This window comes from Cimex lectularius, unplaced genomic scaffold (assembly GCF_000648675.2).
Source record: "Cimex lectularius strain Harlan isolate CLEC.00 unplaced genomic scaffold, Clec_2.1 scaffold58, whole genome shotgun sequence".
NCBI lineage: Eukaryota > Metazoa > Arthropoda > Insecta > Hemiptera > Cimicidae > Cimex > Cimex lectularius.
The window spans coordinates 1,621,597-1,648,264 of NW_019392696.1; the positions used below are offsets into that span (position 1 = coordinate 1,621,597).

Sequence of the window (26,668 nt, forward strand, 5' to 3'; positions counted from 1 at the left end):
ATTTCTTATTGGAAAACATAGTTTGGACAGAATTTTGAAGTAAAAGAACCTTTGAGACGTTTGGTTTTTATTATGAAAAACATCCTTACCCCGATGTCGTCCATGTCGTCCATGGTATCTTCGTGTAGGGTCCCGTTATTTATGACCTGTCCTTTGAACTGAAATCGAACAATTTAGTAAACCAATGCTTAAAAGACATCCATAAGTCGATGTGTTCATACTTACAGGTTTATTGACTTTAGTTATGAAATACGTCTTGAGGCCGGCCAATCTCAAACTTTCTTCTCTTTTTTCGCCGAAAGCCGGCTCCACGTCGAACTCGCCATTTAGGAAGTTCAGCGTCTTCTCTGATATGTGTACTTTTCTGAAATCATGGTTTCATGTAAGTCAACAGCCTGAAATTAGCTTTGTATAGGAAAAATACCCTGGAAGACCACTCGATTCCATTTTATTCGCTAGTTCGACGTCTTTTGAGTAGACGTCGAACTGCCACTGCCTCTGACCGAGGACACCGGCGAGAACCGCTCCTGTGTGAATTCCTACCCTCATGTCAACAGGAGAATTGGTCTTTTGCTGAACATACCTGCAATAAAATATTAATATTAAAGCGATATAAAAATATACCTGTGTTTGAAAAACCTGACCACAGATTACAAGAACAACAACTGTGGAAAAACGGGATAAATCCTAAAAAATGATACCTTTTTAATTTTGTTATACTGTTGCAATTCAAAGATAAATGCTTTAGATATAATTTAAACCAATCCAGAAATGTAATTTAACGATATAGTGAAGAACTGTTAAACCGTTTTAAAAAACAAATATAAATTTAATAATTTGATACTGTTATTGTTGGATAAAGCCGTAGCAAAATAACGATGATATAATAACCACGGCAGAACTCATTGTAAAATAAAACAAATTAATATAGTCAAGTAAGAGAAATACTTGGTTATGAAACAGGTTTGTTATATCATCTTATAATTGACTTATTATTTTAACCAGGTCTGCTGGAATGTGCATAACTGAAACTTAATGTTGTGTGCTGAGTGCAGCATAAAGTGAGAGACGCTACTGCAAATTATTACTACTAATAAGCAATAATAGGCACCTTAGATCAATTTTGTTAATGGCGTTTTTCTATCGTGAATAATAATAGGTTAATGCACATATATTGTAGCTACTGTAACCAATTTAGCAAGGAATTTTTAAGTAAAACTCTTCTTTTTTCTACTGTAGTAAATTTCGGTGTCATTTTATGGGAATGTTATTCATCTACCAACGTAGATATTTTATTACACCATCTTATTTAATCTATTTTAGATTCTAACGTAACATATCAATTTTTATATACATTTAGGGTCCTCAGAAATATTTATCAACTTTACTCAATTATGTGTGGTGATTAGTTAGACCGTTAGTCGAAGATTATTCAGAAATCGTGAGATGTAGTCTGGTTTGATGTAGGTTTCAGAAAACATTTTCTTTATTGAGTAGAAATACTTTGAATGAATATTAAAAAAAAGATATTTTGCTTATACAATGCAAAATATATTTTTTTTAATATTCATTCAAAGTATTTCTACTCGATAAAGAAAATGTTTTTCTGAAACCTACATCAAACCAGACCGCATCTTACGATTTCTGAATAATAAGTTATTCAATTAATTAATAAATTACGCAATTATTAAAAAAGAAATGCATATCCAGGCTAATAGATTAAAAGTTTCTGTTAATGTAATTTAGACTTTAACTTAAATGAACAAAATATTGATAACTGGCCAAAATTTTTATTTTACTAAATTTAAAACTAACGGAAATTTTTAGACAGAAATTTAAAATTAAAACAATGAATTCTACCAGAATTTATAAACAATAGAATTGTGATCTAAAGAGTAAAAACTACATGACACCTTATTCATAATGATATGCTGTGGATTTTGAAATGCAGGGGTAATTTGCTCATTTGAAGAAAAATTTTCTCAGAGATCCCACACCTCTTATTTGTGATTTGTGTAACGTGGAGCAATTGAGGACCTTTACCAAGTTTTGGGGGACAGACCTTTTCTAAATAAATTTCGTGTGGCTTATTTCGAAGAAAACGAGATGACGTGTAGAATATTTGAATATTTTTAAATACTGGGCTCCACTTGGAAATTCAATTATTCAGTTTAGTAATGACTGTTTATTTAGGCATTTTAATTAACTCTTAATTTAATTAAATTAGCATGTAGCGCACTGTTTTGTCCAATTCAATTCTAAAAATTTCATTCACCCTTAAAATATGGTAGGGACACCATTTATTCTACAATAGAAAAAACCCGTTTCCTCCAAGAATTGGAACGGGAAGCCCAAATACTCGCTGCAATTCCTAATCGGAATTATCGGGTGGCATTCCTAAACGCTCTCTCTATATGGAGCCAAGGAAGTACACCGTTCAGTTAGTCGGGACACATCAAGCAACCTTTCTCTGCAGGCCGTACTCACACGCGAGCTTTAGCCCAAAAAAAAGGCGTTCCCTCAGTTTCCCTGCGATAATTTGCATGGCCTATTCTTAATCGGTTATAGTATATAAAGTGGGACGTTTATGGGCCGACAAACAGCTGAGGTCATCGTCGGACTTCTTTTTCTCTTCTTTCGCGCGTATTTTGTTTTAAACTGCAGCCATTTGAGCGTCTCGATCTGGTTACTGACTCTCTGATTTCAAATATATACTACGTTGATAACCTAGAATGCTATCCTCTCGTGTGTACCTCAGGTTGTCAAATACAGAAACAAAATATACAATACATTTATACATCACCACAAACATAGATGTCTGGTCACATTCACCCCCCCCCCTGAGTACTTGATATTCCTCGGGGCGGGGTTATAAGCAACCCCTTTCTTTCACGCTAATAAATTACATTCGTTACAATAAATTAACACAAACAAAACACTCGATAGAAACATAGAAGTCTGATCACGTTCACTCCCCCTGAGTACTCGATATTTCTCGGGACGGGGTTAAATTACCCCTTAATCGGTTATAATAATAATAATAATTATTATTATTAAACTGTTTAGTCATGTTGGTTAAATATTTAATTTTTTTAAAATTAAAGATATTGTAAATTTTTTATTATTCATTATTATTTTTGGAAAAAACTGGGAAAAAAAATTTTTTGTAGCAGGTACTTAACAAATTCCTTAGATAAATGTGGTCGTTTTGATGTAATCATTATGAGGAGTTTCGAACTAGAATTGGCTGATATTTAATTTTTTCGAGTTTCGACATCTGCTGAATTGTTCAATACAAATGTTCAATATTTTTTCCTATTTATATTTATTTATAATATTAATAAATATAAAATTAACTACTTGCAAATCATCACATACTACAAAAATGGCTCTCTTGAAAAGTGACGTTTCGATTTAACGCTCCTTTTTCATCATATCTACCATTCATATTGTATTCAAATGTTAATTACACGTTACTAACAAAGAAAGAGATGTTTTGGTTTAGGAAAGAAATAATAATACTTGCCTAAAAAATAAACGTAAAACAGGCACATCTTTACATGTGTTAGTGTACCTACAGCCGTTCGAAAAAAAACTTTAGCATATCGCCAAACGCTCTATTTTTTTTGTTTTTTGAAAACAAACTGGAATTATAATATCTCAAAAAGATTTCTCAAAAAGGAACATTAGTGAGGAACGTGAGTGGGCCAACCTTCAGAGTTAAAAATTATTTTATTTCCTAATCCATTTTCCTCAGAATTATATGTTAGAATCTGGAATCTGTTATTTGAGAAGGAAATATGCTTCACATCTGTCCGACTCGAACTTTCCTAGTTACAGAGGAATAAACAGCAACCATTGAAAAACCAAGATGGCAGCATCCGCCCAACAAAGAACCCTCTCAAAAGCAATAGTGAACAAAGAAAAATGAAACTTCGAACGGTTAATAAAAAAATATTTCGGGTTGACATCAGAAACGACTAAAGATTATAATTTTGAATGGTAATATAAATTGTTTTTGCTTGGTAAAAATAATATTCAGGTTTATTCTATACTTCATTTGATCTGAATAATTTTTATTTTGAAAGAGAGAAAGTAAAAAAAGTTTTAAATCTTTATTTAAGGATTCTTTTGAATGTTAATGAAATCTGAAGTTTAATCTACATTCTGCATCCTATGTTGTTGTTACCATATTATAACGATTTATTTATTATTATAATATCAAATAGTTCTTTTTTTTAAACGTATTTAAGGAAGTTTTATGAACAATTTAATATTCGTTTCATTATTTTTGTGTATACAAAAGAAATAATGAATTAAAACAAAATAATAATTTATCAATACACACTTTATAAGTTTTGAAAAACATGTATTCTTACCATTCTATGGACAACATAAATAGCCAATATAAATTATTGAAATCAATGTCAAATATATTAAATCGATTGTGAATAGTAAGTAAAAATCATAAAAAAGTTAAAGCCATGCAGAAAAGTTCATTTTCTTAGAGTGGCTTTGATTAGAGTATACTATAATAAATTGCTGTCTACTTCTGATTACAAGTGGTAGTTTAACCTTTCCCACAACTTCCAACCGGAGAAGTGAGGATACTTAGGATCCCGTAAACTTTACGAGTTGTGACCCAAGTCACGTCGTGTGGTAGAAAAGGTGTTTTCCGAGTAAAGTCCTGCTGAAGGTGCATGGGGAATTTATTCGACTGAACCTTCTTTTCCTCAACTGGATAAATACAGAAGATTTTGTCGTTTTGACTGGTCGACTGGAAAAAAATTTATGTTTACGGTCTAAAATAATACTTGCTTTATTGCTTTGACCATGGAGAGCCCCATGTGGATCGAAAGGACGGCATGATCTGGCCTTTCTCTCGGAGCTCCGCTTATGCAGTAGTAGCAGTCGCCGAGAATTTTTATCCTTAGTTGTTCATATTTCTGAAAAACAAGAATATCACAATGTCAATACAGCAATGAATCGTACAATTTGATCTGCTAAAGGATACGAATTCAATTCGGGACGAAGGGACGAAATGAAGGCGGATAATTACGGACTCGGAAATTGCCTACCGTTGGGTTTTCAATCGGAATTTCCCATCGGTTTGCAAAACGTTGTAAAAAACACTGGTTGAATTATATTTAAGATTTCGGATCTGCTAAAAGGATTTGATTTTTGGTAATAAAATGCGCATAGAAGATAAATAAGAGACAAGTAACTTTCTCCGGAATTGTGCTATAAATTTATGGTCAGAACTTAAACCAAGTATTGATCATTGTTCGAAAGTTATCAGATATTCCGAACAGATTTCTGTGTACACCAAAGACACAATGAATTAAGACAAAACAATAACAATCACACAACACAGTTAGCAAATAAAAACATCAATTCACACTTTTCTTTATGTAAACAGTTATTAACGGAGGATTTAAGAAACTGTGAGGTAAAAACAAAGATAACTGACAAAGGGAGGTTTTAGTAAAGCTTTCTAAGCGTTCTTGCCAATGGGCCGTAGGAGCCTAGAATTTTTTAAAATTTTGTTTTTTGCGTTCGTTGGGCATCTATTTAATGACTATTATATATAAATAATTTTTTTTTATCTTGAAAGTATAGATTAACATGAAGTATAGGATACGAAATAATATGTCAGCTTAAATGGGATAATAGTATTCACGGCCACAAATTATGTATTTCAATATCTACAATGCACATATTTTTAGATGGCCGCCAAATTCATTTTTGACGTAGCTGCACGACGTGGCAAAGTTTTTTTTAGAACAATGTTGATACTGATTTTTTAGACAACAATTTATTCTTGAAAATAAAAAAATTCTTTCAAATTTTTTGTCACTCAAACGCTACTTTCCAAAAAAATTTCAAAAATTGAGATTAGAAACTTGTATATCGGAGGAGAATATACAATTGAATTCGCAGGGCTTTGACCTATATATAAATGAGAATTGAGTTTAAAAAAAAAAGTTTGAGTACATTTCGTTAATTTCATACTTTTTTGTACTGACATAAAATCCAGATGGGTTATGCATTTTTAAATAGAAGTCAGGGCATCGGAGAAATTTGCTTCCGACTAATCCAGCTCAAAAATGTTTAGTTTTGATTCCTTTTAAAATTCGTATTTAAAGGCTTGAAATGGTCTTTTGATTTTTCACACACCTGGTAGGTAAATACCGAAAATTAATATTTTCATCTGCGCTTAGGGACATTGGCAAAAACGACTAGATATTAATCTAGTAATTTTCGACTTTTTATTACCAAAAAATGTATCATTAAAATGTGTGATCTCACGACCTGACCCTCCCTCTGAGACTCAGACTAGATACACTCGACAAAAGAACATCGCAAAAAAGAATTAAATTGGAAATAATAAAATTATTTTTTACTGAAAAAAGGTCGTTTTTATAATATTTTATTGATTTATGTAAGTTATAGGATTATAAATTACACAATAAAGTTTTACTTCGAGTGGAAAAAAGGCCACCATCATTGGCCACCAGAGACTCCAGGTGAAAAACAGTTGTATGTATGGTGCATTAATTGACTTTGAAATAAAATAAATTACTTTTCTATTTCAGAATGATGAATTGAAAACCATAGAGGTACAAATGAATATATACCTCAATTTAATAAGGTTTTTTGAAATTTATTGATTTTTTTATATTTAATTTACAGAAGAATGTAAATTAGTTACAAAAATTTTGCCCGACAAGAAAATTATTATTATATAACAAATATTAGTAATGTGTAGTGTTAGCCGTTAGTGACCGTTAGCCAATGATTATTTTGAGATCGTGTCATGCGGTCTGGTATGACGTAAGTTTTTAGAAATATATTTTCTTTATTGTGCCAACGTTTCGATATTTATTGAGATCATCTTCAGGGCCGGAGGATAAACATTGTTTAAATTTTTCAAATACATGTAGGAAGTGGAAAAAATGAAAAAAATTAAATGAATTTTTTTCCACGTCCTACATTTGTTTGTATAAATTGAACGATGGTTATAAACCCCAGGTTGCTAGCCAGGTAGCTCAAGTGGTAGAGCAGCGGCGTATCTAGCCGAAGATCGTGGGTTCGAATCCCGCTCGTCCCATTGACTTTTTTATCTCAACTAAAAACCTTAATTAATTTTAAAAGTTATGTTAAAATATTAATTGTATTTTCTAATCGGTGGTCAAAAATTAATAATAATAACAATAATACCTCCCGGGCATGAGGGTAAACTGCGTCCACCCACATATTACACATCCCCCTACCTACACTTACACTGACATAAGTACACTAACAGTACACACCCTAGGGTTACCGTCCCGAGGAAGGTTCTTGAGACGAACTAAAAATCTCACGTCCTGGGATTGGCGACCCAGTACGTACATAACTCCGCCACACCTAACACTAGGTGGTGTGAGGGCGGGGGACATGGACGGTGTCTGGGCCTCCGTCAGCATGCCACCACTAATACACAGGCCGATGCACGCGGCCAAGGGCCTCGGAACCCGAATATAACAAACGCACATTACCGTGCACAAAACACAACAAATACAACATACAATTCTCTTCTGGAGGGGGGGATCTCCTGGTCTCTTTGGGTGTCCGTGAAACCTGCNAACGAAAGTTTGAGATGTAAATAACAATAATAATAATTTCATTTACTTTTACTTTTCTTTATAAAACGAGAATTAAATTCGATTTTAAAATTAATGTTTGTAGATTCTGAAATAGGTTTTATTATAGATTAAAAGATTCTTTAAATTAAAAATAATAATAAAAGAAATTGTATTTTTATTTGGAAATAAATTGTAATAAAAGATTTAAATTTAATTAATATTTTGGATTCGTATTTATTTTGGTTTGAATGGAATATATTAAAAAAAGGTGCCTGATCGATAAATTAAATAATTGTTGTCAGGTCTGATCATAAAAAACCTCTGGGACCTTGTTTTCGGTTCTCCGCATTCAGGGTTGGGCCCAAAACAGAAGAGACACGCTTACACATATATTAAGTTCGACCTACTTATAACCAAAGCCTAACTATGCTTAATTCCTTGTCCTAACTTCAGCCAACAATTTCTCTTTAACGATCAATACTTTATCCGCTAAAATTTAAAACGGTTCATGGCTACTTCTTTAGAAACAAAACGATTTATGCATAATTTTAAAACAAATTTTGTATGATTTTCAAGATTGGAAGAAATAAAAGTTTATTACGCTATGGAAATTCGGCCTTAAGAGCAACAATATTTTTATAATTTTTTTTAGTGATTAATTTGTATGTTAATATATTTTTTTATTACAATCTATAATTATAGATATGTTACGAATTATCATTAAAACACATGACATTGTCAAGAAAAATATATTTAAGAATTAATAATAAACTAAAAAATAAAAAGTACATTAAAATAAAAGCATTTTCTTTGTAGTATGGAATTTCAATTTACTATATATGCAAATATATTTACATATAAGTAAATGATTGTCTTTTTAATGTCAATTTAAAAAAGATATCTTAAAGGTGAAAAACTTTAACAATCACTTGTATTAGTGAAAGAAAAGGAAAACTTTTTAAAGTTGAGCAAAGAAGAAAAATGATTATCTATTCAGAGCATCAATAGAAAAAAGAGAAGCAATTCTTTTTAAATCTATCTTAAACATATGATTTTGAAAAACAGTTGTAGATTTTGCATTTTTGACATCTATGGACAATGTGTTATAATTTGTGCAGGTAAATTGCGGAAAAATGGGACATCATTATTTAAATTGACATGGAAAAATGCTCTTTTAATGAGAATAGATTGTAGTTGATTTTTCGACTCAGACTCTTTTAGTTGAGATTTACGACTGTATAACAATCAGGCGACCTTAACGTCAATAAACGGTTTCCTGTTGCGGAAACAATTTGATCTTAGATAAATAGCAATTTAATTTTAAAATTTGTAATGAAAAGTGTCCGAAACGAAGAGCACATGAAAGCAATGAAATTGAAGGTCGGTGGGAAAGTTATAATAGGCTTTTTTGACAAAAAATATTTAATTGTGACATCTATTTGTCTGGGAGGTGTTTATTAGGCCCCTTAATTTTGTTACTAGGTACTGACGGGTAAAGAAGTATCTACCACATGAACGAGTTTTCGTTTAACAGGAGTCTTCGGGCATGTCGTTCCAGTCTTCGGGCACTCCCTCGTAGGTCAAAAAGTACTTCAGAGCGTTGGGACGGGCTAAAGTCTATAGCAGAGACATCTTCCAATGAAGAATGACACCCGCCGCTATTTGTTCCTCCTGTGCCATTGAGACTTGTCGACTTGAGTATTTTTTGACTGATGTGGAACTTTTTCAACTTTGGCATTAGAGAAACTTAGTAAAGCCATAGCAAAACGCCTTATTCTCAAATTCCACACCCACAATTAGACCCCTTAAAAACATGCAATTCAGAGTTAGTACCAATAGTACCAATACGATGATAAAGTCATTCGTCAGTGGGAAAAACGGTGATAATGAAATGAAAAACGGTGACGTTAGTCTAACGCAATTTGCTGGTTTGGGAGGTATATCTATTATTTACTATAATTTACAATTCACATTATTAAATTTGTTAACTGTGTTGTTGTGTTCTGTTGCACTTGCGTTTTGTTGGCAGAAGTGTTCATAACAATGAAAAGCGATTTAAGTGTCACTGAAAAAGTAAAAGATGCATAAAGAGGTTTTCGACAGTCTACAAACGAAAAGAAAACATTACGGCGGATGTACAAAGAAGACTAGATCCTACAACAGGAAACAATTGTATCTTTTCAAGACTAAAATGCTTTGTCAATGTTGTTAAGGAGGAAAAGAAACCGTTATAAAACAATTCAACACCATAAAACTTTCTACGTGAAAAATAGTACCTGAGTGATCTCATTACCATGTTCCCAATATTGACGCACAGACCTCTCGCAGATTTTTGTTTCTATATAGCTTAAATATCATAGGGTTCAAAATATTAAGTGAAAATGCGAGAAATGAGAGCTGCCAAAAGACAAACGAGGTAAACATTTGAACAGACGACACAAACAAGGCGATGAAACTTTTAATCTCGTTAACGAAAACGTAAGTCACATTATGAGATTAAAGATACGAATAAAATTTGTTAGCCGAAGGTCATGGGTTCGAGTCTCGCTCGTGACACTAATTTTCCTTTTCAACGGTCTTTGCATACAAATTTATTTACCTGAACAATCTTAGTATTCTGAAGTTCATGGGATGCCTAATGATAGTCATCCATAAAATAAAGCATCTTCCGACACATTCTAGGCTGAAATTAATACCTTTCATATTTCATGAAAGGAAAGATACTTTCAAGGATGAAAAAGCTTGTCTTACAGAAGGAATAATAACAATTATTAGCAAAGCTACCTTTTAAATTGAAAAATAAAAAGCTTGTCAAACTTATATTTAACTAGAACTCATTGAACTCATTTTCAAAGAAGTCAGTTGAGAATAACTCGCAAGTTAAACATAATATATGATGTTACAATGGAAGAAGCTGAATTTCAAAATTGTCAAAAATTAACTACCGACGTCCTAAAGAGGACAAAACAAAAATAATCATTTTTCAACAGCGTTTCGTTATTTCCATTATCTAGTATCAGAAAAATGCAGATTAAACTGTATGGAAGGTTTGCATCCTGACCAAGGTAATTCAGTTTTATGAGTTGAACAGCCTGAGATAATAAGGAATATCAGAACTGAACCATCGCCATTTCGAGCTGTTAATTATGATCAGACGATATTTATGTCGTAGACCGAATTTACTTTTAAACCTACTAAGCTTTTACTACTAACTTTACTTACTACTACCTTACTAACCTTTAAACCTACTTTAAACCTCTTTACAAACAAAAATGCTTCGTTGTCTAAGAGATAATTAAAAATATTAATCGTAGCCAAATTGAATTTTAAAAAGCCCCTCAGTGAATTTTAAAAACTTGAATTTTTATGTAAGATTCTTCTTGAACTAATGTTCGGATAAAATTATTTCTATAAAAAATGGTAGCAAATGGATTTGGTTGGTCTGCGAGTGGTTGAAGTCATATTGAGTTGATCGTCACCGATCTCTTTATTGAGTCCGTCTATGCTCCTTTTAATTGGTTAATTAACCAGCGAGAATAGACGGATCCAGTAACGTGATCAGTGACAATCAATTCATACAGTAACCACAGTGCAGCATGCAAACAACCATTAAAATTAAGAATCATCATTTTAAGTTTGTTTTTTACCTAAATAAATGAAATTTCAATAAAAATTAAAATTTTAAAAGTGTATTGTAAAATAAAGTAAAATAGGCTCTTTTGTTTATATAAAAAATTATAGAGACACTTCTCACTTTATATACTTACAGCTTTTAAGGGAATTTTGGCTAATGAAAAATTAACTCAGAAGTAGTATCCGGCGTAAAGTGGTTGTTTTATCTTTGACAATTTTCCTGTCACACCTTGTTTGGAAACTTGACCTCCTTTCGGCTGGAAGCGGGGAAATCTAGTTTGGAATTCGATAAGCAAGCAATATCTAACGTCTCGCATCCCCTTCCCAGTTTTCTATTCGCCCTTCGGGAGGAATTTCTCAGTCGGTAAATTTGCCGTGATTTTTGTTTAACGCAGCGCAGAATCGGAGGAGCCCTAATAATGTTTTGTCAGGAAGGAAGAGGGTTATGGGTCACCGGATCCAATACGAAGGTAGATTGGATATCTTCCATTTCCCCGGCCCCTTTTTACATTTCATTATAGAATCAATTACCGTCAAAATAGGCCGTAAGTTGAAAATGTCGGAGCGATTTCGGCGTTGCGAGATTAAAGCGTATCTGAAAATACAGATGTGACGACCGGTGCTCTCGGGCCAACTGGGTCACGCGATAACAGGGACTTTACATATAGAAACCGCGCATTACTGGAAGAGTGAGTAGATAAAAATTCATACGGCTCATCATTCGGCTACTTACTTCTGAAAGACGGTCGAACCTTGCGAAAAGCTCGTTCAAAATTTTCACCAGTTCTGAGGCCGAATAGGTTGATGAAATTGCTGTGAAGCCGACGATGTCAGCGTAAAGTATACTGAAACAGAATAAATAAATTATATCAATATTGTAAGAATTAAGTATGGTTGTATCCAGGATACAACAGGATTTGTTGACTCACTCTTTCTTCCTCTCGCTCGCTCTGTCTGTCTGTTTCTCTCTTTCTCTCATTCATGCTACATTTCTCACTCAATCTTTCTTGGCTCTCTTATTATCTCATGTTATGTCCGTCGTTTGTCTCTTTTTGCTCATCTACCTATCTCTATCTACTTTTATAGAATTATGCATCTCATTTCTCTCTCTCTCTCTCTCTCTCTCTCTCTCTCTCTCACTCTCACTCTCACTCTCTCTCTCTTTCTCTTCTCTATCTCTTCTCTCTCTTCTCTCCTTTTTCCATTTTCATTCTCTTTCCCTTTTTTTCTATCTATTACTTCTAACTGTCCATCTCTCCACTGCTTTATTTGTTTGTATCTTTGCTTCCTTTCTTTTTTGTTTATCAACTTCTAACTTGCATATGTATACGCTCTTTTTTATCTTTCACTTTCTTTACCAACTATCAAGAAGAGCGGGAAGAAAGATTAGTTGCGTCCAAATTTTTAGGTACATGGATTATTTTAACTATATACATATGAAATATATAAACATTTATTATATCACATTGAAATTAGAAAAACAATTCCGTTGGTCAGAAAGCGAAGAAAGTTCCTTCGTGAGCCATCAAGAAATATATATATTTTTTCATAGAACTTTGAAGATATAATTATTTACATACAATAACAGCCTACTTTCCATTCCAAATCTGACATCTCCCCAAATCCTATCTTACTTTCTTCCTCCCAATCACACATATCCCCATTTCCCTCTCGCTCCTCTCTCTCTCTCTCTCTTCCTCTCTCTCTCTCTCTTTCTCTCTCTGTTTCATTTATCCATCTACCTCACAATGTATCTATTTCGATCTCTTCTTTTTTCTCTTTTCTACTCTATCTCCCTATCTTTTATCTTTCTATCATTCTTTTCTGCTCCTTCCCCCCCTCTATTTATCTATCACGAGATCTTCTTTGTTCGATCTGCCAACTCACAAAAACAATATCATGGTTTATTTCTATCTACGTATTTATTTAAATTTCTGTCTGGTTGCTGTTTATTCATATATCCATATCTATTTCTACCGTAGATGATATATCTAATATCTATTTTCAAATCATCACAAATATAAATAACCATGTATTTCTTTATATAATTTGTATTATTTGTCATTTCTATCATTTTTTCATACAGTTTTTAAATTTCTCCTTCTATTTATATATCTCTCTAGTTCTTTCTAACTATTTATTTTCAAGTTCAAATCTATGTTTGCTTTTCTGTCTTTCTTATTCTTTATTCATTACCGATATGGATCTCCTAACCTCTTTTCTTTTTTCTCTTTTCCACATTCTTTCTCTTCTGTTTTATAACACCATCGCTATTATCGCTTTTTTCTGTCACTCTTTCGCTCTCTTTTGTTATTCGCTCAATTGATTTGTCAGATTTGTCATACTGTATCTTTCTCGATAATATCCTTTGTCTCTCGTTCACTCACAATCTCTTTTTTACATCCTTTATCTGATTTCTATTATAATATTAACCAACTTCGATCAACAGGTTTCTGTAGGGTATTTTTATTGTATTTGTACCGTTTTAGTAAGAAATGTGTCGTTGGAAATATCATACATATGGTCATAGCTTGAGAGGTATGAGAGTTTGCGGTCAAGAATTTATAAGGCATGTATTTCGGAATAAGCAGAAAAAGTCGGGATTGAAGAAATTCCGTAAAAGTAGGACAGGTGGATTTTTCGCGGAGGTTGTTTAATCGAGCCATCCAAGATGCCGAGAAAAAGTAATTCTTCTTTATAAACCGAAGTTTATTTGGTCAGGTAAAATATCTCGAAGGAAAACATTCATAACGTCCACTTTATATCCAGGAAGTTGTCAAGATAGACCAAACTTGATGCTTACTTCAAATAAAGAAAAGTTTATTCTAAACGCCTTTAAAAAGATGTCAACTTCTTGTTTGTCAAGTTTAAGTTTACCTGTCTAGTAAAATACATATTTATAATGTAAACTAATGCTACATTGTCCTACACATATATTTATTATTAATCTTCCTATTCATATTTGCACATTGGGAATTTTTGACTAAGAGTTTTATCAAGTGAATGTTGTTAAAACAACTGGAGATCTTTTAGTAGCCTCTACATCATACTAAAAGTAGAATACTAACATTAATTTTATAAAAACAAATTTTAAGAAGCAAGCAATCAATGCATAAAACTGAAAAGTTGAAGTATATCAAGGTTAGGTTTGCTTTGTCAAATATTTTTATAGCCAACAAAAAGATCAAATGTAACTGAATACAAGCAAGAACAGAAAATAACAATGACACTCAGATCATAGAATATCGAGACTATAAATATACTGCGTCTTAATAAACAAACGAGTCGTAGCTGACTAAATATGACAAAACCTCTGAGAAATTCCACCTTCATCCAACTCAAATAAAATGGTTAAGTACTTTTTAAAAGTTAAAATTAATTATTCTTTTTATCTAAAGTTTTTGGCTGAGATGAAAAGTGTGACGAGTGGGATTCAAAACCACGACCTTCGGCTCGATACGCCGCTGCTCTAACGACGTGGGTTCGGATCCAATTCGTGACACTATTTTTTCATCTCAACCAAAAACCTTAGATAAATAGAATAAGTAATTTGAATAATTATTACTGTGAATTATGACCACTGAGCAAATATGGAATAACTTTTCAAAACTTTGTCAACTTGAACGTCTCTGAACGGAATAAATAACGAGAACTGAAGACCGGAGATAACACAACTGTTCGCAATGATTTCATTGACTTTCCGACGACCCGTGTAATTTCACTTTCGACCAAACTGTACGGGTAAGCACTTCTAAACAAGAAGAGAAATGTCTGGATCAAAAGGACCACAGATGATGAAAGTGCTGACAACATTTCCATGAAATAGAGAGAATCTGATATTTTGCTTCTATCAATGTTACATCAGGTTTTGTACGTGTAACATCAGAATAATATTATATTTTATGTAAAGTAAACATTTTGTTTGTGAAAAGATGATAAATTACAAAACGTGGAGATCAAACAGGCCAACTAATGTAACCACTCTATTCGTTGTCAAATTCTATAAATGACGTTTATAGACGACATGTTTATGTAAGTTTTTTTGAACAAGAATAATGAAATGAAATAGACCAGGGTCGAATCTCTAGAGAAGAAATTTAAATATATACATTTATAATAAAACATAAACTAAAACTCATACATTTAGGAAAATGAAAAATATGTTTTTTTTTCTGTTGTATTGGTTTTTACACCTGAAAACAATTATAATGTGTGTGTGGGCTGTTTCAAGTACATCTAAATTTTTTTAGAATTATATAAATTCATTTTTTGTAATCTACATTTTTTTGGCATTGTATAAATTCAATTTTTTATTTAAAATTTTTTGCATTGTATAAATTCATTTTTTTACTCTAAAATTTTCTACCATTGTATAAATTCATATTTTTTCACATCCTGCATATATTTGTAAAATTTAATCAATGTTTATAAATCCCAGGCTCTGAAGATGATGTCAATAAAGGTCGAAACTTTGGCATGATGTTTTGCTGAAACCTACGTTACACTGGATGAGACTTCACTTTTTCAATTTTCTTCATCACTACGTAGGCATTACTGGGCATCAGCATTTCTGTCGGCGAAGAGTATTTTTCGGATGGTAGTGGAACTGGGCTATCGGACCAAGGCTTTGGATGTGTGGAAAGGGTTTGATAGAATTTTTTGAAATAGGTTGTCACACTTCTGGAATAAACGGAATATTAAAAACTCGATTTAGGATGAGGTATGATACATATGAAGGAGTTCTAACAAGTGGTTGCAATTTTGGAGCATTGGGGGTTCGAGTGTTTGGTTGGCCAGGTCCCCAGAGGTCGACATATAAGTCATATAGGTTTGAGAACCGTGTTGTATATCGATCTTTTGTAGTGAAGTTAAAGTTTGATCATATGTCGAATAGTGTTGAGTAATGTTTGCGACGTCTGTTCAGTTCGTTTCAATTTAGTCTTGTTTACGGATTCCAAGTAAGTCGATTGTCAAGGTGAAGTCCCACGTAATGTACATGTTCGACAAGGAATGGTGAAATTTGGTTAAAGTAAAATCCAAACTGATGACGCGGAATAGTTTCTTGTGGGGGTTTAATGATGACAGGAGCATTTTCAACTACACCCACCCTAGCACTTGAAATCATAACCAATAACACACCTCTTCACATTGAGGTTAAGGTCAGAGCACTTATCAGCTGCTACAGATTAATTAGAGAAGGCAGCTGGAATCATAGGAGCAATAACATAGGTCACTCGAAAATCTCACAACTATTGAGTAAGGTTAACGGCCAACTATTAAGCGTTAGTGGTAAAAAAATTAAAACCTCTTCGGGGAAAAAGAACTTTCAGGTACCCCTTGTGAATATAATTATAGTTTGGATGATGACCATCGCAACATACAACTGCTACCCAGATGGTTCACTTATCAAAGGTAGAGGGAGTGGCGCAGGAATCCTACATACCTACATTAGGAAACAGCATCTCCTCCCCTCTTGGCAATAACAACTCGGTTTTTAGGCGGAAATATGAACCATTTGTGTTTTGTAGAACACTTATGGAAAATTGAAATTAAGGGAAAGGATATTAGAATTTTTTCTGACAGTCAGGCTAGTCTTAGGTCATTAGAAAAAGATTTCTCAACCTCAAGACTGGTGGAAGAAACCGTAGATTTTATCAATAGGATCTCTTCCAGGTTTGAGAACAAGGTAACGCTTATTTGGATACAAGCACATAAAGGACACCATGGCAATGAAAAGGCGGATGGCCTGGCGAAAGAATATTCTAATACTGCGTTTGTCGGGCCACAACCGGTTTTACCTCTCTCTATGGGCACAGTAAAACTGTAGTATTAATAACTGGCATGAAACAATTCCTTAGGGAGTGGAATTTATCCCTCGGACACAGGCAATCGAAAGGTTTCGTTAAGGTGATCAAACCAGCAGAATCGAAATGGCTATTCTCTATCTCAAGGAAAGGAATTAGGAGGCTGATAGGTATCCTGACGGGCAATGCCCTCTGAGAGGACATCTCTCCGTAATGGGTATTCTACCGTTGTTGCGAAATAAAAGAAGAAACGGCAAGGCACTACCTCACAGAGAGTGATAGGTATGCTAGGTCCAGATTTGAAATCTTTGAAGGAGCGGACATCACCAAATCACTTCCCGAGATAAAATGGTCCAAAATCTTCGGGTATGTGAACAAGACCAAGAGATTTATGCAGGACACGTGAGCCAACCAAATCTCGGATCTTTTAGGGATGGGGTTCGAGTCTACCCAGGCATTTAACCCTCGGATCTTGGTCGCCCACCCCAACTATATATATAATAGTTTCTTGTGATTCCACGATAGGATATATTAAAAGGAGAATTTTACTCATTATAGGAAGGAGAATGATAGGTCGATATAATGAAGGAAGATGAATGGGTTTAGACGGTTTATTAAAAAGAATTATTGTGAAGAATTTTCAAATGGCGGGAAGATATGTCGTTCGTAGGACGGAATTAACGATGTAAGAATAACGGGGTTTTCTTGGTAGATAGCAGTCAAATTTAGCCCTACTTTTGAGAGGGAAATAACTGATTATGTACTTAATATCGAAAGATGAAAAGGCTTTGGAGGAAGAGACATGGTTAAAGAAGAATTCAAGTTTTATTCGATTTCGTTTGTCTGTAGAGGATAATGGATATTGCTATGCGCCGTGAAGATGGTAAATAGGTACTGGGCAAAGCGATAAGATTTTTCTTCGTCGGACTTGAACTTTTCTACAAATGGGATGAGACAAAGTGTTATTCGATCCACATAAGGCATTCGGAATTAAATAGGTGTTGATGTGGGGACGTTGCTGTTTTTTGAAGTTTTGTAATTCCGACTTAAACAAACAGCGTCACATTTATTGATGCTTGAAGAATTGATATTTCCTTAGTTTTATAAAGTTTTTGTGGATATTTTGACCAAATTTTAAGAAGATTGATACACGAAATCAATTTGAAGTAGCAACAGGCCAAAGTCGATAACTCGCAACTCTCGACTCAACCGAGGTTTCAATTTGGATAAATCGAAAAAAAGATACTTTTCAAATGTTTCTTTAGACGTTTGATATTTTCTTAGTTTATCTGGTGGGAAACATTCTGGAATCGGGAACGGAGCAGTTCGTTGGCAAAAGTAATGTTGAGTTCGTTGTGGATAGCGAGGTTAGTCACGTAGTAAGGAGTTATGACGAATGTCTGAGGACTTCGATTGGAAGGATTGGATGCGTTGGATATTGGCTGGCTTGGCCGAACCCCACTGTTCTACTACGTATGTCCAAAGTAGTCGCAGTAAAGTCTTGTACAACGTTAATTGTCTTGACGGTCAAGACGGATTTTAGACCTAAGAGTCTTCGTAGTTGTCCAAATCGCCGTCTTTTAACTCTTGTGTGGGGATTCCACGTTAGTCTGATATCTAGAAATAGCCCTAGGTATTTGCCTTGAGTGGAAGTCGTTTTCTCTTTGTTACTGACGTAAGACCAAGACTGTTTTTTGAATGTGAATGTACACTGGTACATTTTACTTCATTCATTCTTGCCCTCCACTTTTTCACCAGTTTCGATAAACTCAAGGTAAGTAAGTGTTCTTGGATATTGGAGATAGCTTAGGATTGGAGTTAGAAGACAGGATTGCGGTTCGATATAGGTTGAGATGATAGTATTATGTGTGCAGGTAGGTCAGCAGTATAGATGATGCAAAGGACGGGCTCAAGAATGCCCCTTGTGGAAGTCCGGCTTGTATCGATCTGATCTCCGAGAACTCGTTGCCGCACCTCACTCTGAAGCAGCGGTCAGCACGATAGCATTTAGGCACAAGATAATAAGGAGTGGGTAGGAAGCGTTAAGTTTACAAAGCATCCCCGGATGCCAAACTCAGTCATTTTGAATAGTTTCTAAATTATGCACTCTTTTTCTTGTAACTTTCTTCTATTTTCCCGACAGCCTATTTGTAGTTTTCTACCTAATAAAAGTTTATTGTTTTAAAAACATTATCCTTGGATAATGTTGTCTAAGTTTCTACGTCTACGTTATTTATTTTTTTCCATGATGATTGTGGTCTATAGTGTGGTTTTTATGTCTATCGGGTTGTCCGGAAAATAATGCAGGATTTTAAGTTTTCATTAAAAAAAATCTATATAAAATATTCTGTTTACGTTTACAGGATTACTCATTTGTATGAATGTCAACACTTATTAATCCTCTTCCAAATGATATTGTTTGTTTACCTCTGTAGCATTCCGCTACTTGGAAATAATTCAGTCATCCTTATAATGTCAAAGCGAGAATTTCGTACGATTTTCTTTTACGAGTTTAAACTCGGCCGAAGCGGAGCCCAAACGGCTAGAAACATTAACCAAGTCTGGGGCGAGGGTTGTGTTAATGAGTGCACTGTGCAAAGGTGGTTTAAAAAATTTCGGGAGGGAGATTTCAGCCTTGAAGATGAAGAAGGTCGTGGAAGGCCTTCCTCTCTTAATGATGATGTTCTGCGATCAGTGGTGGAAGAAAACCCCAAAACAACTGTTCGAGAACTTGCAGAGCAACTCAAAGTCAGTAAAACGACCGTCGCTGACCACCTCAAGGCGATTGGAAAAGTGAAAAAACTCGAAAATTGGGTTCCACACTCATTAAACGATCGCCAAAAAATCAGCGCTTTGATGTTTGTGCATCACTTCTTTGTCGAAACAAAAATGACCCATTTCTGGCCAGAATTGTTACATGTGACGAAAAGTGGATTCTCTACGATAACACTAGACGTTCTGGACAGTGGCTCGACAAAGGAGAAGCTCCAAAGCCCCCAACTCATCAAAAAAAGGTTATGGTTACGGTATGGTGGGCTTCATTTGGTTTAATACACTACAGCTTCTTAAATCCTGGCGAAACCATCAATGCTGAATCATACTGTAACCAAATTAATACCATGCATCAGAAATTGGCAGTAATGAAGCCCTCTTTGGTCAATCGGAAAGGGCCCATTTTGTTGCATGACAACGCTCGACCACATGTGTCACGTGTAACGTCACAAAAATTATTGGAGCTTGGCTATGAAACTTTGCCTCACCCACCCTACTCTCCGGACCTCTCGCCTACTGACTACCATTTTTTTAGACACCTGGACCACTACTTACAACACATAATATTCAAAAATCAAACGGAACTGGAAAATGCATTTATTGACTTTATCAATTCTAAAAATTCTGAATTCTACTCAGACGGAATTAATAAGTTACCAACACGTTGGGAGAAATGTATTGAGAGTATGGGAAATTATTTTGATTAAAGAACATTGCTTTAAAGTAACTAGTTTCTTTTTTTTTGTTTAATACCAAAATCCTGCATTATTTTCCGGACAACCCAATAATTAATTAAATAAATTCTTTAGTTTTCACTCTTTCCCTATCCATTCGGATAGCATTGTTCCAAGCGTCTTTTTACATGTATATATATTATATATTATTTGTGATTTTATTATTTTTATTATTTGTCACAGGTTATCTTTGTATCACATTTTCAACAATAATAATAGTACAATTATAGTAAAAACCAATTTGGGGAATGTATTTTTTTATGTTGAATAATTTATTTCAGTCTCATTTTTAACAAAAATCAATACATGCCTAAATATATATTTACTTCATGCAAATATATTTTTACAACTTTAATAATGATAAAGTTATGTACGATTAGTAAACAAACAGGAACTACATGGAAGCATGAAATTGCGTTACAACCCGTTTAAATTATTAAATTTGCCTCTGTCGTAATGTTATTTCGTCCAGGCATCCATTTACCCTGAGTGCCTTGCGGAACATGGAGGCTGTTGTTACTTGATTGCAGAAGGGCAAGAAGGGCTTATTTACAACGTCCCTTTTCTGTAAAGGGCCAGGTGCGATTCTATCTCCCTTATTGCCATTTATCCTTTCCGGAAGACTTACCGCCGAACTTTTCATTTGTTGAAAATAAATGTTTTACAGTTGCTAATTCTTGTACTCGTGTGTTTCTCCGCGCAGTAAATTACAAGTTAAACTTGAATTAAGCCGACGTGTCTTTAATTAATTTTCATTGGACGATCCGTCATTTTATCGGTTTTAAATTAAATTATTGACATTTTTATGATATGTGCATCAAAAAATATAATTCCGCTGTAAATTTTTTTAACAATGAATTTACACTTGAAACCATAGATTTTAATATTCTAAATTTTGAACATACATTTAATGTAGGCTGTTACCTTATATAAATAATTATCACTTCAAAGTTCTATGAAAATATATATATATATTTCTTGATGGCTCACGAAGGAACTTTCCTCGCTTTCTGACCAACGGAAATTTTTTCTAATTTCAATATAATAAATGTTTATATATTTCATATGTATGTAGAGAAAATAATCCATGTTCCTAAAAATTTGGACAGTCCTAATTTTTCTTCCCCCTCTTCTTGATAGATGGTAAAGAAAGAGAAAGATAAAAAAAAGCATATATATATGCAAGTTAGAAGTTGATAAATAAAAAAGAAAGGAAGAAAAGATACAAACAAATAAAGCAGTGGAGAGACGGACAGTTAGAAGTAAATAGAAAAAAAGGGAAAGAGAATGAAAATGGAAAAGGAAAGGAAAGGAAAGGAGAGAGAGAGAGAGAGAGAGAGAGAGAGAGAAAAGAGAGAGGGGTTGAGGTAGAGAGATACAGATTTGCATACATTTAGTCATTTATTTACAGTCAATAAACCCAATATTAATCACTTGCGATAAACCCAAATCTCTGAATCTATATATAAAAACATAATTACTAGATCAAGAAGCTTAAATTGACTGACGTTCTAGAAATGAACTATAATTCTAATTCTCTAGTTTTCGTGGTCCGCTTGACCAATTGATATCTTTCAATTAATTAAGGTTTTTAATTGAGATAAAAAGTCAGTGTCACGAGCGGGATTCGAACCCATGACCTTTGGCTATATACGCCGCTACTCTACCACTTGAGGTATCGTGACTTTACCTCAACTAAAAACCTTAATTAATTGTAAGATATTAATTGGTCAAGCGGACCACGAAAACTAGTGAATTTAATAAGTCAAAATGAATTATATCTTCACTGAAGCTCTCCGTTGCCATTTCATTTGTCGCCGAGAATCAAATAGATTACGACATTTGAAAATTGGCAAATAGGTGGGAAAATTTAAAAGGAGGGGTCGAGATGGGAGGTTAGTGTCCGAGTGGATCAACGTCACGATATCTCAAGCGGTAGAGTAGCTGCGTATTTAGCCGAAGGTCGTCGGTTCGAATCCCGATCGTGACACTGACTTTTTTATCTCAACTAAAAACTTTAATTAATTGAAAGATATAATTCTAATATTTTCGCCAATTGTAATCGAGTAACTAAATTTCATGTGCAAATGATTGGTTTTAAATGGTTCAAGAATAAGTTGGGGCTTCTGTCAATAATTTGGTTATCAGCTCATGATATACGTTTCAAAACATCTTAATTTTACTCTTATGTTTTCCAAGATGTAATACAGGAAAATTAATATCATTAAAATATATCCTTATCGTTAGTGATAAATTTGCCATTAACATCTTTTCTAATTATTTTTGTGCTTCTTTTAATCAATGTACTAAAATGCGGAATATTTTTAGCCCAGATCAATTATGCCCATTTTTGTTTCTGTCTATTTTGATAATTTTCAGATTTATACCTATGATTAATTGACCAACAAACTGATTGCTTATTTTTTATTTAAATTGTGATTATTAATTGTTATTATTGTGTTTATTTTCGTGAAAAAAAGTTTGTTAGTATTTTTTTCAACTGAAATTTAAAATTAGTTTGTTATATCTGGGTGAACCTTCTTGTAAGTAGAGATGGTTTTTTTGATTATGGATTTGTATTGTATTTTTTGATTAAATAAAAACACTGCAATTCCTTTACAATTGGGAACTCATTTTAGCAGTGTTATAAAAATCAAATTTGTCTCACTTTTCGACCTTTTTAGGTTAGATCTTCTGTATTGTCGTTTCTTGTAAGAACCAAATTGGACCTTTGCTACCAGGATGTCTCTAATCAAATTTCGAGATCAAAAGGGTAGAGAAGTTTTATTTACTTAGACATCCTGGAAATATAATATTTTCGCCTTGCCCACTTCGACCTTTGAAGAAGGTAAAAAGACGTTTCCGCGTTTCAACACTGTTCGTAAAAATTAAATGTGCTCTATTCATGTATAATCGAGTAAATGGCTTGTGTCGATTTGACATTAAAATTATACCTCTTATTTTGACTCTTATGTTGATTGTTGTTAGTTAATAATTAAATAATCAGTATCTATTGAAGGAGTAGACGTGTGTTGTGTACAGTTACTTAAAATAATAAAAATATACATGTATTTATTCAGTTTGAATAAACAGTTCGTAAATAATTATTATCAGAGTTGTTAAATAAAATTTTTAATCAATTATGAAATAAATTACGTATTATATAACATAATAAAATAGATTTGCTGCAGACACACATTGCTTAATGTAAACATAAAAAATCATTTTAACGCCAATTCGATTGTACTGATTTATACGAAATATGCATATGTATATGTATGTATACAGTGCGTATCAGCTTCTATAGTCCACCAATTTAATTCGTAAAAATTACTTTTTGCAAAAAATAGTCTGATAGAAACCCCAAGTTAATTTTGCCAAGAAATCGCGTGGTGTTAACAGATTTGACATAACTTTCTCATCTAGCTGAGAAACAACACTAACTTCGTTGTTTTAAATAAGAATGCCATATTTTGTTGTACAATTCGATTCTAAAGCTTATTTTATGCCACTTTTACTGAGAGGAAAATGTTGATAGGATATACCATTTCTGATTTATGCCCGACGGGACTTGTGAAGGGGTATGCTTTTTGTAACAAGAAGATGGCCGTTCATTTAGAAAACGATTAACTTTAGCAAAAAATGGTCTCATACAAACCCCCGAGTTATGCAAAAAATATTTTCTGACTTCGAGTTATGGTATTATCTTCCATGGGGGGGGGGTTATATTAATCAGTAATAACTAATAAACTTCAAATAAAAAAGGATTAAGGGGTAAAATGAATAAAATGATAAAATAAATAATATATTTAATTGAAAAGTAACTAGTTTTGCTATAAAAGAATATATATTTAATTTAAAAAAGTAGCTAGTTTTGGTATTAGAAATATCGTAGCAGACAATTTAAATGTGGGATTTCCACAATACATGTGCATTTACTAAACGACATTACCATTGATGTGAATGATTTCCAAGATTTACTATTTAATTTTTTAACGAAGAAGTGCGAATTTAATAAAGTCCCAACCATAAAAGCGCAGTGGGCGTTTATGGGAATTCCTACGTTTCTCGCTAGAATACTTTCTTTCGCATAAACCCGAATAGTCCAGCCGTGAAATTCGATTTTTTCCTCTCTCTTTTACACCCCGAGAGAAATCTCACATTAAAATTTTTCTGTTTCAAGGCTGGAATTTACATTTATGTCACTCTATTTAAAACAGTTTCATTTTTAGACAGGCCTTGTTTTTAATGTGCACGGCGGGTAGATCCAGTAGTTTCAATTTAATCGGCAATAACTGTATTTGTATATTGTCAACTTGTTCAAACCCGTGAAATATGTTTAATTTATTTAAATTTATTGACCTCAGCTTTTAAGTTTTAATCGAATTCAGCCACTGATACTATCTAATTTATCACATTAACTACAATTTTGCTAATATAATTACATAATGTATTATTCATTTGAGCGCAGTTTACTGTTTTGAATAAATTAGTATACATCCTGCAGGGATATTAGTTTTGCAATTTAAACTGGTAAATGTGATGGGAGGAAATTTCGTCAGGAGGATCATCGCTGGCCCTTTTGATCTCGCAGTCTGCCATTATCACTAAGAGACAACTTTGTGAATGAAAGTTAATCATTTATGTGTGGTGTTTAGTGACCGTTAGTCAATGATTATTCGGAGATGCGGTCAGGCGTGACGTTTTAGAAAAACATTTTATTATTGTGCCAACGTTTCGATCTTTATTGAGATCATCTTCAGGGCTCAAAGTGTTTGTTTTCCGTGCAGATGTGTCATTCTTGTCTGTCGTGTTGAGAGTGGGCACATCTCACGATCTCCGAATAATCGTTAATCATTTAAGAATCATCCTAAATATTTGATATTTCCATAAACAAATATTATGTTTAGTTAATGTATTATTGTTTTTGCAATGCTAGGAAATATTTTTAGCAGTTTGTTCGCTGTTTAATTTGGCCATCATGTCTGCAGAGAGATGAGCCTGTAATAGGGTTGTTACAGTTCATGTCGTCTGCTTCGGTGGGCTGGTCTTTGTTATCATCTATGCTTTTCTTGTAATTATATAGTGCATTATATATTCTATATCAATTATCTTATTATTTAGATCACCTACGTTCTTCTTGTTCTTCAAAGTTTTTTTTCAATTTCAATAACTTACCCTCAAAAAAATCGCCAGCAAGTTCAAATATTTCAAACCATTTACACTCTGGATACTATAAAGTGTTGTACGTGCCTACTTTATTCCCAAGGAGATCAGAAGCTTTTTATTTTACCAGCTCTGTCGGAAGCTGTGTGGAACGGAAAACCACACCATTAGATATGTCGGGACAGGATATCGAACGCGACTTTTGACTGACGCGACACACATCGGATTTCTTTCAAGGCGTTTCAAATTTCACTTCTCCAAAAGCATTACAGAATATTAATGGATTTAAGAATTTCTTTTATATGCTTGTGTGTATGTATGTGTGTGATAAACCGATAATAGTTTAAAAAATAAATTTACAAGATTGGAATGAATTATAATGAAAAATCCGTGTCTAATAATTTTTTTCTCCAGCTTTTCTTTTTATTATTAGCTTAGCAGCACAACCATAAGCATTAGATTTAAACTTTAAATGGTATTATTGGTACCTAAAATTTGTTATTTTTTTCAAGCTTAAAAATGCTATTAATATTTTATGATCGTACTCCTTTGATTTGTAAGCTTCCTTATCAAAATTTAAACCAAGAATGAAAGAAAATTTTTCAAAAGAATATAGAAACTAAGTTCTTTGTCCTGGAATCGTTTGAACTGCTAATAAAAACTTAAGTAACAATTATGTTATGTTAATAGCGTGTTTGTAATTTGAAATAAAAAATAATACATGAACGGTTGAAATTGTAATTTTTTTAAAAAATATTGATACGCCGGATATGAAAAAAACGACCATAATAATAGAAAAATGAATATGTTTAATTTCAAACAGCTCTGTAACAAATGCTGTTGCACTTACGATTACATTTAATTATCATAAAACGGCAAACATATTTATAACTTCATAATGTTGCACATGCAAGTAAGTGCATAGAATATAAAC

General features: G+C 33.3%; 1 protein-coding gene across 1 annotated transcript in view; it reads right to left on the reverse strand.

Annotated features, from left to right (window-relative positions):
• Window positions 1-26,668, reverse strand: part of LOC106670646 (adenylate cyclase type 3) — a 152,776-nt gene that overhangs the window by 16,054 nt on the left and 110,054 nt on the right. Inside the window, exons 4-8 of the mRNA XM_014401162.2 lie at window positions 11,992-12,103; window positions 4,819-4,946; window positions 425-583; window positions 226-364; window positions 90-158 (exon numbers count right to left, since the gene is read on the reverse strand). Coding sequence (XP_014256648.1) covers window positions 90-158; window positions 226-364; window positions 425-583; window positions 4,819-4,946; window positions 11,992-12,103 — 607 coding nt within the window. The remainder of the gene's footprint in view (window positions 1-89; window positions 159-225; window positions 365-424; window positions 584-4,818; window positions 4,947-11,991; window positions 12,104-26,668) is intronic.